The sequence below is a fragment of the Mobula hypostoma genome, chromosome 7, assembly GCF_963921235.1.
Source record: "Mobula hypostoma chromosome 7, sMobHyp1.1, whole genome shotgun sequence".
NCBI classification, from domain to species: Eukaryota; Metazoa; Chordata; class Chondrichthyes; order Myliobatiformes; family Myliobatidae; genus Mobula; species Mobula hypostoma.
In genome coordinates, this window is record NC_086103.1 from 8,796,865 (window position 1) to 8,809,047 (window position 12,183).

The 12,183-nt window shown below is 40.4% G+C and overlaps 1 protein-coding gene across 1 annotated transcript in view; it reads left to right on the top strand.

Moving 5' to 3' along the window:
• Positions 1-12,183, top strand: part of LOC134349866 (protein diaphanous homolog 1) — a 122,414-nt gene that overhangs the window by 7,389 nt on the left and 102,842 nt on the right. Inside the window, exons 4-5 of the mRNA XM_063054830.1 lie at positions 5,023-5,124; positions 9,380-9,619. Of these exons, the coding sequence (XP_062910900.1) occupies positions 5,023-5,124; positions 9,380-9,619 (342 nt within the window). The remainder of the gene's footprint in view (positions 1-5,022; positions 5,125-9,379; positions 9,620-12,183) is intronic.

Below are 12,183 nucleotides of genomic sequence, written 5' to 3' on the forward strand. Positions count from 1 at the left end.
TCCAGTGTGTTAATAACATCATAAGACCTAGGAGCTGCACCATTCCATCAAGCATGATTTATTACCCCTCTCAATCCTATTCTTCCACTTTCTCCCCATAGCCTTTGACACCCTTATTAATTGAGAACCTATTAATCTCCACCTTAAATATACCCAATGAGCTGGCCTCCACAGTTGTCTGTGGCAATGAATTCCACAGATTCACCAGCCTCTGGCAAAAGAAATTCCTCTCATCTCTGTTCTAAGGACATCTTTGCATACTGAGTCCGTGCCCTCTGACCATAAGACCAGAAGGTATATCAGCAGAACCAAGTCTACTCCGCTATTTCATAATGGTGGATCCAATTTTCATCTCAGCCCCAATCTCTTGCCTTCTCCCTGTGTCCCTTCATGTCCTGAACAATCAAGAATCCTATCAACATCTGTCTTAAATATACATAAAGACTTGGCCTCCACAGCTGCCTGTGGCAAAGAATTCCACAGATTCACCAAATAAATTCCTAAATAAAATTCCTAATGGCTAAATAAATTCCTCCTCATCTCCATTCTCTAAGGATGTCCTTCTATTCTGAGGCTGTATCCTCTAGTCTTAGACTCTCTCACCTCGGAAACATCCTCTCCACATCCACTCTCTCAAGACCTTTCACAATTCGATGTGTTTCAATGAGGTTACCCCTCATTCTTCTGAATTCCAGTGTATACAGGCCTAGAACCATTAAATGCTCCTCATATGATGAGTCATTGAATCCTGGAATCATTTTCATGAACTTCCTTTGAACCCTGTCCAGATTCATCACATTCTTTGGTAAGATAAGGGGTCCAAATCTGCTCACTATACTCCAAGCAAGGCCTCACCAGTGCTTCATAAAGTCTCAACATCACATCCTTGCTTTTTATATTCTAGTCAGCTTGAAATGAATGCTAACATCATATTTGCCTTCCACACTACTGACTCAATCTGCAAATTAATCTTTCAGACTCCCAAGTCCTTTTGCGCCTCAGTTTTTTATATTTTCTGTCCATTTGGAAAAGAGTCAGCCCTTTGATTTCTTCTACTAAAGTGTATGATCATACATTTCCCAACACTGTATTTCATCTCCCATTTCTTTGTCCATTCTCCTAATCTAAGTTCTTCTGTAGCCTCTCAACTTTCTCAAAACCACCTGCCCCTCCACTTATCTTCATATCATCTGCAAACTTTGCAACAAAACCATCAATTCCACCATCCAAATCACTGACATGTAACACAAAAAGAATCAGTCCCAACACAGACCCCTGTGCAACACCACTAGTCACCAGCAGCCAACCAGAAAAGGTTCCTTTTATTCCCACTCTTTGCCTCCTGCCAATCAGCTAGAATCTTTCCTGTAATACCATGGGTTCGTAGCTTGTTAAGCAGCCACATGTGTGGCACCTTGTCAAAGGTCTTCTGAAAATCCAAGTGCCCAATATCAACTAATTCTCCTTTGCCTAACCTGTTTGTTACTTCTTCAAAGAATACCAAGATTTGTTGGGCAAGAATTTCCCTTGAGAAAACCATGCTGACTACAGCCTCTTTTATCACGTGTCTCCAAGTACCCTGAGACCTCATCCTTTATAATCAACTCCAATATCTTCCTAACCACTGAGGTCAGACAAACTGGCCTACAGTTTCCTTTCTTCTGCTTCTCTCCCTTCTTGAAGAGTGAAATGGCATTTGCAATGTTCCAATCTTCCAGAACTATTCCAGAATCGAGTTATTCTTGAAAGGTCATTACTAATGCCTCCATGATCTCTTCAGCCACCTCTTTTAGAACCGTAGTGTGTACACTGTCTGGTCCGGGTCACTCATCTACCTTCAGACCTTTCAGTTTCCCAAGACCTTTCTCTCTAGTTATGGTAACTTCACACACTTCAGACTGATGTAAAATACATATTCAGTTCATCTGCCATTTTGTTTCCCTCATTACCACCTCTGCTGCTTCATGTTGCAGCTGAACGATATCCACTCTTGCTTCTCTTTTACACTCTATGCATCTGAAAAAACTTTTGGTGTCCTCTTTAATATTATTGGCTAACTTAATTTCATATTCCATCTTTATCTTCTTACTGATTTTTTTTTTAGTTGCCTTCTGTTGGTTTTTAAAAGCTTCCCAATCCTCTACCTTCTAATTAATTCACTAATCTTTTTGCTCATTTATATCCCCTATCTTTGGCTTTTATGTGTCTTTGACTTCTCTTGTTAGCCACGGTTATGCCAACTTGCCTTTAGAATACTTTTTCCTCTTTGGGATGCATATATCCTGTGCCATCCGAAATGGTTCCAGAAATTCCAGTCATTGATGTTCTGCAGTCATCCTTGCCAGATTTCTTTTCCAATCAATTTTGGTCAATTCCTCTCTCATGCCTCCGTAATTCCCTTTACTCCATTATAATACTAATACGTCTGACTTTAGCTTCTCCTTCTCAAACTTCAGGGTCATTTTCCTCTAAGGGCTATTTTACCTTAAGCTCTCCAATCAATTCTGGTTCATTGCACAACACGTAATCCATAATAGCTGTTCCCCTAGTGGGCTCAACCATGAGCTGCTGTAAAAAGCCAACTCGCAGGCTGTCTAGAAACCTGATTTTTCCATTTACCTGCATATTGACATCCCCCATGACTATTAAAATATTGCCCTTTTGGCATGTACTTTCTGTCTGCCATTGTAATTTGTAGACCACATCCTTACTACAAGTTCTGTATACAACTCTCAACAAGGTCTTTTTACCCCTGATCTGTCCACAATGTTTTGATGCCTTCTTACCCTATGTCACCTCCTTCTAATGATTTGATTTCATTTTCTACCAACAGAGCAACGTCACCCCCTCTGCCTTCCTGCCTGTCCTTTCAATGTGTATCCTTGGACATTGAACTCCCATGTATAATCTTCTTTCAGCCTTGATTCAGTGATACCTACAACATACCTGCCAATCTGAAACTGTGCTGCAAGTTCATCTACCTTATTCCGTATACTGCACGCATTTAAATATAACACCTTCAGTCCTGTATTCACAATTTTCGATTTTTTTTCCTCCTTTTACGTTGCAACCCATCCTGTTGACTGCAATTTTGCCCTATCAACAGCCTCTCTTCACTGCACATTGCCACTGTTTGTAAACCAAAAACCTCATATTCAGCACTGTCATCCACCTTTCCTACAATACTTCGTGTTTTGAAATATACGCAGCTCAGGACGCTAGTCGCACTATGCTCAACCTTTTGATTCCTAACTTTGTCTGAGGTCTTACCAACATCTGCCTCCACAACCTCTCCTCTAATTGTTCTGGCACTCTGGTTCCCATCCCCCTGCAAACCTAGTTTAATCCCCACCATGCAGAGTAGCAAACCTTCCCGGTAGGATATTAATCCTGCTCCAGTTCAGAAGCAAACCGTCCCTCCTGTACAGATCCCACCTTCCCTGGAAGAGAGCCCAATGATCCAAAAATCTTACGCCCTCCCTCCTACACCAACTCCTTAGCCACATATTAAAGTGTATAATCTTCCTAGTTCTAGCCTCACTAGCATGTGGCATGTTAGCCATCCTGAGATCACAAACTTGGAGGTCTGGCCTTGAACTCCGTATGCAGAACTTTGTCACTCATCCTACCCATGTCATTGGTACCTACATGGATCACGACTTCTAGCTGTTCACCCTCCCACTTAAGAATGCTGAGGACTCGATCCAAGGTATTCCAGACCCTGGCACCCGGGAGCAGCATACAATCGAGGATTCTCGTTCTCACCACAGAAACTCCTGCTTGTACTCCTAACTAAACAATCTCCTATCACCACAGCATGCCTCTTTTCCCCCCTTCCCTTCTGAGTCATAGAGGCAGACTCAGTGCCAGAAACCCAACCACTGTGACTTTCATCTGTTGGTCATTCCCCCCACCCCCCGACAGTATCCTCTGATCCTAAACTCCCCATTTAGCATCCTCTATTCAGGCCTATCAATATTTGATAGTTTTCAAAGAGACCCCCCCCCCCCCATTAATGTCTTGCAATTTAAAGCTATTGACTCTCTTCACCGCTGATCCCCTGATGTAGACTGATGCATGTTTGCTCTCTTTCCCTTTCGTGAAGTCAACAATCAACTCTTTTGTTTTACTGACATTGAGTGAGAGGTTGAATGATAAACCTGTAGTTACCAGAAACCTCATCTAAATACAGAACATGCTGGAAGCATTCAGCCAGTCAGGCAGAATCTATGAAATGGGAAGCAGTTTTGAAGAAGTTTGACAAGCTATGCCTTGACCTCTTTAATGTGAGGACTGGTCTTAAAAGGGATTATTTTACTGATACCAGACAACATGAAGTATTAATTCTGTTTCCCTCTCCATAGGTGCTGCTTGGTATGCTGAGTTTTTCCAGCAATTTAATTTTTTTAAGTCAATGCACTTGACAATGTCATATAAGAAAGTGAGTTTGATAATACCAGTTGACTGATGAATGTTGTGGATGAGTTGGCAGTTCTTAATATTAAAACAATATTGTGAAATCTAATCTAATCATCATGGGAGCTTAAATGAACCTGAAAATGCAATGATGAGTATTTGAAATTAACTCTAACTGAATTGTTCATGATTGTTTTGTTTGCCATTATCATGTTTCATTAGTTGTATTATGTTTAAATTATTGTTTACTATATTGCTTTATAAGATTCACGCTAGTACTTATTTAAGCCCATCACCCCTACAGGGGCATCGGGTACCAAAGGTAGCTTGCCAGAGTTCCCTTTCTTGGGCCAGTCTTTCATGCGTCTCCAGATGTACCAAATTTCTTGGTGTATCCTCCTCTCCCAGGCATGAGGCCTTTGACGCTTCTGTTAGTGATTCCGTAGCACTTGGCTTTTACAGGATGGGGTTGCTCGTCCCATGTCCAATTCTCCTCCTCTTTCAGCTGGGCTGGGACCGTCCATGGTGGAGTTATTCATGTTGGTGGTGTTCGCTAAAGATACTGCTCAAACTGTAGACAATAATACACGCCTGTCCTCTTTTCAGAACCTTGTTAAGCAGCTTCCTACACAGGAGCAATTGAGTGCTTTACTTGAGCTGAAGGACGAATACAATGAGCTGTCAGAACCAGAACGTTTTGGAGTAGTGGTATGTATTTTTATACTACTAAAATGGTACTCAGTTCTTTTTCTCGGGCAGTCATCTTTCGCTAACTGTTGCGGTCTCAAGTTGATTTCTCACCTTTGTATCAATCAGGCTCTGCAATACAGCAGATTGTTTGTCCTACTCCCATCAGGGAGGAGGCCATATAGCATCCACACCAGAATTGCCAGTCTCAAAAACAGTTAGTTTCTCCAAGTGGTAAGGTTGATCAACACCTCTACCCACTAACTTCACCACTACTTTATTATTTTCTGTCAGTTACTGCATGTACAACCTAGCGTCACTTTATGGACAATCAGTCCATGTGTAAAGGCTATCTTATGAATTTAGATTTATTGTGTTTTTTTTATTATTGTGTTCTTTATCTTTTTTTGTGCTACATTGGATCCACAGTAACAATTATTTTGTTCTCCTTTACACTTGTGTACAGGAAATGACATTAAACAATCTTGAATCTTGCATCTTGAATTCAAACTGCATTAAATTTAACTTTGCACTCAACATGAAATGTACTAATTTATAAGACAGCCTTTCTAAACTGAGCTGTCTTTTCAAACCAAACGTCACTCATGATCAGTACAGGAGCAGAAATTGGCCCATGAACAATCAATGAATACTAAAAATGCTATATTCTTGAACATTAGTCAAGGAAGTTGTGCTACGGATGAGATTTTGTTTTTTTTTGTTGCAATGTCACAGAAGGATAATAGTTATGCTGGAGAAAAATTATTCCCTGCTGTTGTTTGAGTCACAGCCAGCCAAAATCTGCTGTTTCTGTGAAGCGCTATAGGGCAATACTTCCAGTCGGTCACCTTTTATTATGGCTCCTCTCATCTTCAACTAACCTTGCCTGGCATTATATTAAAATCGGGAATCAATTTCTTTCCAACAAATATCCACTTTCATTGTGACGATATTCAATACCTCTCAGAAAAATAAAGCTCGAAGGAAGCCGCTGGCTGAGCACTTGATCTTTTCTCTGGTAATGTCCCAAAAAGATTTAATTTTGTTTCACTTCATTTGAATGATGTGCTTTTTAAACATCAGCAGTTAGTTCCACCTGTGTGAACTTGAGGCAAGCTTATCATTCTGCTTCCTTGGCTGTGGAGACAGTGTCACTTTTTATTTTACAGTGTATTCTTGGGTTACCTAGATCTACAGGGTAAAGGGAATTTACAAGAATGCCTAAAGGAAAACAAACTGTAGGGGGGAGTATCCTGTCTGTGTCCACGTACCCCTAGGTAACGTGAAAAATAAGATCACAAGGTATAGGAGCAGAATTAGGTCATTTGGTGCATCGAGTCTACTTGACCATTTCTTCACGGCTGATCCATTTCCCTCTCAACCCGTCTTCTGCCTTCTCCCATATCCCTTCATGCCCTGACTAATCAAGAATTTATCAACCTCTGTCTTAAATATACCCGATGGCTTGGCCTCCACAGCTGCCTGTGGTAACAAATTCCACAGATTCAGCACTCTCTAGCTAAAGAAATTCCTCCTCATCTCTGTTCTAAATGGATATCTGACTATTCTGAAGCTGTATCCTCTGGTTTTAGACTCCCCCACCACAGGAAACATCCTGTCCATATCCATTCTGCTGACAATTTCAAAAATATTGTCCTGGTACCATTGCAGTCAATGTTGTTAGTCATGTATCAAACAAAAAAGTCAACATGTATTTTTCAGGGAAAAAAGTTTTCATTGTGCAAACTAATCATCATAACCCAACTGTTATTTTTGCTCTAGTCATCCCTACCATTCGGTGACTCACACGTGATTCTACATTTTTCCATCCAGCCCCTTTGTTCTCGAGCTTCTTTGTCCATGTAGGAGGGCAGTGTTAGATTGATCTTAGACCTCGGACTTCAACTACTGCACAGAGTCTTGCCACCTTCAGAAGTTTTCTGATGACTCTGCCATAGTTGGATGCATCAGCAAGAGAGATGAGGCTGAGTACAGGGCTACGGTGGGAAACTTTGTCACATGGTGTGAGCAGAATTATCTGCAGCTTAATGTGAAAAAGACTAAGGAGCTGGTTGTGGACCTGAGAAGGGCTAAGGCACTGGCGACCCCTGTTTCCATCCAGGGGATCAGTGTGCACATGGTGGAGGATTAGAAATACCTGGGGATATGAATTGACAATAAACTGGACTGGTCAAAGAACACTGAGGCTGTCTACAAGAAGGTCTCTATTTCTTGAGGAGACTGAGGTCCTTTAACATCTGTCAGACAATGCTGAGGATGTTCTACGAGTCTGTGGTGGCCAGTGCTATCATGTTTGCTGTTGTGTGCTGGGGCAGCAGGCTGAGGGTAGCAGACACCAACAGAATCAACAAACTCATTCATAAGGCCAGTGATGTTGTGGGGATGGTACTGGACTCTCTGACGGTGGTGTCTGAAAAGAGAATGCTGTCCAAGTTGCATGCCATCTTGGACAATGTCTCGCATCCACTACATAATATACTGATCGGGCACAGGAGTACATTCAGCCAGAGACTCATTCCGCCGAGATGCAACACTGAGCGTCATAGGAAGTCATTCCTGCCTGTGGCCATCAAACTTTACAACTCCTCCCTTGGAGGGTCAGACACCCTGAGCCAATAAGCTGGTCCTGGACTTATTTCCATCTGGCATAATTTACATATTATTATTTAATTATTTATAGTTTTAAAAAGCTATATTTGTACTCTGTTCTTGGTTGGTGCAACTGTAACGAAACCCAATTTCCCTTGGGATCAATAAAGTATGTCTATCTATCTATCTAAAAGGTTAGCACAACATCATGGGCCAAAGAACTTGTGTTGTGTGGTAGTGATCTTATTCTTTCACAGTTCTTTGGAATGGAGTTTCAAACAGTTAATAGTACTCTGAATGAAGGAATTTATTTCCCATCTTTGTGCTATGTGGACGACTGTATCCTGAGTCCATAGACCCTAGTTCTGAACATTGAAATCAGATAAAACAACCTTTCAGAAAACTACTGTTTTATTGAGAAGTATCTCTACAAACTCTACAACCATTCCTCATAAGGCAACCACCAATGTTGGTGACTACACTTTGCCATATCAGAAAGCTGAATGTTGAATGTAAGTAGAGTTTTAAGCTGAAACCTTATGAGAAATTTGTCAGACCACATTTGGAGTTTTGTGCCTCTAATCTAAGGAAAGAAGTGCTAGCATTGATGAATTTCCAGAGGAGGTTGGCAGGAATATCCGGAGAATTAGAGTGTTAACTTATGAGGAGCATTGCTGCAGTTCAGAAGAATGGGGGTGGGGGATCTCATTGAAACTCATCAAATATTGAAAGGCCTAGATAGAGTGAATGTGGAGAGGGTATTTCCAACAGTGGGTATAAGTGGGTATATCTAGGACTAGAGGACATAGAAGGATATCTTTTAAGAACAGAGATGAGGAGGAATTTCTTTAGTCAGTGGGTGGTGAATGTGTGGAATTCTTTGCCACATAAGGCTGCGGAGGACAATTTATTGGGTATATTTTGAGTGGAGGTTGATACGTTCTTGATTAGTAAGGCTATCAAAGGTTATGAAGAGAAGATGAAAGAGTGACGTTGAGGAGGGATGCTAAATCAGCCATTATGGAATGGCAGAGCAGACTTCATGGGCCAGATGGCCTAATTCTGCTTTGATGTCTTCCGCTATAAATCTGCTTTGTGAAAGCCTACATAATGATTGGAACACAGAGGGCAGCATAGATAACCAGAACTTGCAGCTTCCAATAAGGATTATTTGGAAAGGATCTTCTAAGATAGTTATCAATGTTTTATTAAGTAAACAAAGAGCTTGCAGTTACATAATATTTTCAATAACTGCACTTTTGACAGATATCTCTTGGCCAGTGGAACATTGTGTACCAATGAGCAAATCTCTGAGAAGAGAATGTTCAATTAAAATTTTCAGCATTTAAGTGTTCTAAAATACTCTCCAAGCAATAAGGAACTCTTAAATTCATGATGGAAATGTGGCAGCCAATTCATGTACAGCTTTCCCTAGTTTGCTGCAAATTAAGAATTTGTGCAGCCAACTGCAAGGACAATTACTGTGCATGTCTATGCAACATTTCGACAGTGCTTCTGATGGCATGATGATCCCTAAGGTTTACGTTGCCATTGTTCTAATTTGTTTGCCCATTTCTGATAACATACTGTCACAAAGATATGATAATATCACATTATCTAGTTTTCTGTCCAATTTATGAACTTTGTTTGTATTTCACAATTACAGATGAGCTCTGTGACCCGCCTGGAATCCCGTCTGAATGCAATACAATTCCAGCTGCAGTTTGAGGAGCAAGTTAATAACATTAAGCCTGAAATTGTGTCAGTGAAAGCGGCCTGCGAGGAAGTGAGATCCAGTGAAAATTTTTCCAAGTTAATGGAAATCATCCTTTTGATAGGGAACTTCATGAATGCAGGATCGCGGAATGCTGGAGCATTTGGATTCAACATTAGCTACCTTTGTAAGGTAAGTGGTATTGCTGAAGTGCAATTATTACAGACATTAATATTTAATTTTCTCAAACAGGAACTAAATCGAGCCATGAAATGTCCTTGGCAAGTTGGATTAAGAGGAATCCCAAAACACTCTTTTACATCTATTAGGAGGGTAGCAAAAAAAAAAATAGATCCATTCCAAGTCTAAAGGGAGGTGCTAAGCAAGCTAGGGCTTTTCTCTTTGGACTGAAGTAGCATAATAGAGGTGTACAAGATCGTATGAGGCATCGATTGAGGGGATAGCCAGAGTCTTTCTCCCAGGGCAGAAATGCTAATACTGCAGGGGCAGAATTTTAAGGTGATTGGAGGAAAGTATAGGGCAGATATCAGAAGTAAGTTCTTCATGAAGAGTGGTGGATGCATGGAACCCCCTGCCGGGAATGGTTGTAGAGGCAGGTAGATTAGGGCAGTGATTCCCAACAGGGGAAGTTACATGTCCTAAGGGGACATTATGAAATAAAAGTCGTCGGGGGGCATTCAGGATCCTGGGTGGGGGGGGGGGGTGGAGGAGGTGGCAGTAAGCAGCACCCTAACTTGAGGCACAAGACGTAACCAGCCGTATCAACTTGTTGCTGTCAACAACATCCAATAAGCAATCCCAGTTTGTGTTAGTTTTTTATTTTAATTTAGCCCTGTTAACGATAGATAAATATGCTGTATCAGAAGTGCTCACCACTGTTCTCAAAATGGATACCAGTGTTTTAAAATCAATTTCTCTGAGTAATAACTCTACAGCTTGTCGTATTGAGGAAAGGAGTGAAGAGTATCGACTATGCACAGAGCTACGAAAAAAAACAGAATTTGGGATATAACTGGATGAGTCAAATATGTGAGACAATGACATATGTATGGTTTATCAGAAATGGAAAAGTTTATGAAAAATTCTCTTTTGTAAAATGTTTTTTAAAAAATCAACGTAGAGTCAGTAGATCAGTAGTAGTCAATCTACAACAAGCTCAAAATGTATATTGAGGATAAAAGTATTCTGATTAGGAACGTGATTTCTTTTGCAACAGATGGAGCACCATGTATAACAGGTTGCCTTACTGGTTTAGAGGCACTTAGGAAAAAAGAAATTCCAAGTCTGTTTGCAATCCATTGTATAATTCATTGTCAACCCCTCACAACCAAAAACCTCAGCCAGTGTCTTTTTTTTAAGCATGGCTCTTGTACTACCTGGTATCAACAAAATTGTAGCTCATCCATTAAATTGCAGAATATTTTGCCAGTTATGCCAAGATAACAATGAAAAATATGAATGCTTGCTTCTTCACATTAAAGTGCATTGGCTGTCAAAAGGCTGCTGCTTAAAACATTTCTTTGACCTCTTTGACACTATGGTTGACTTTTTTCTCAAAGTCATCAAGAGTTAGGGAAACAAGATTGATCTTCTACATGGAGATGTGCCTTGCTTAGCTGATCTGTGTGACAAAATGAACATTATAAGTGTGAAACTGCAAAGTGAGAATTTCCGTTTACTCCAGGCAAAAAGTGCAGTGTCCACTTTTATGGAAAATTAGAAATATGTAAAACAAAACAGTGGAAGAAGAATGTTCTCACAATTTCCCTGCATGGAAAGTATGGCACTCTCTTTCACAGGCGGTGATTTGAAGTGTACTGCTTATACCTGCAGTTACTGAGGAAGGATTTTCAGAATCAATACAATTTGAATGATCTGGAAATTCCAGAGTGGGTAATTAACCCATTTCTTTGCAAGGTGGAAGTACAGGAAGAGAGTTTGCAAGAAGAAATTACCAAAATTCAGAATGATGAAGAAGCAAAAATGCTTTCCAAAAATGTCATCTTTTGTGGTATGTGACTATACTGTCATACGAAGTTTCCTGATCTTTGGAGAAGAGTTAATCTGCTCTTCATTGTATTTCCATCCTCCTACCTTGTTGAAAGAGGCTTCAGTGCATTGAACTACATACTCTCAAAAAACGTACACCGCTTGGATGTTGTTACGTGTGGGGAGGTTTTTGCTGTCACAACTTGAACCAGATATTTCAACTCTGCTAAAAACCATCAAGTTCAAGGATCACATTGGTATTGAAAATGCTTTACAGCAACAGGTACTGTTTAAGCTAGGTTTAAAAACAAATAGAAGTTTAAAGCAGAATCATTTTTCTCGTTAGCATGCGGTAGACATATTTTTACCCTTTGGGTGTGCTGGAAAGTATATTGTGCTTATGAGGGGTGTTGGCAAGTATGAAGATGCTTTAGGAGAGCGATGGCAAGTATGGAAGTGCTTTTGGGGGCTTTGGGCTTAAAAAAAAAGGTTGGGAAACACTGGATTAAGGACATTTAAGAAACTCTTAGATGGACACATGGATAATGGAAAGATGGAGGGCTATGTTGGAGGGAAGCGTTTGTTTGATCTTAGAGTAAGTTAAGAGGCCAGCACAACATTGTGAGCTAAAGGGCCTGCACTGTGCAGTAGTATTCTATGTTGCTGAACTTTGATCTTTGTCCACCTGTTGCTATATATTTTTACGTTTGTCAAAGTTTGTATGTTAATATGTTTTTACCTTTTGT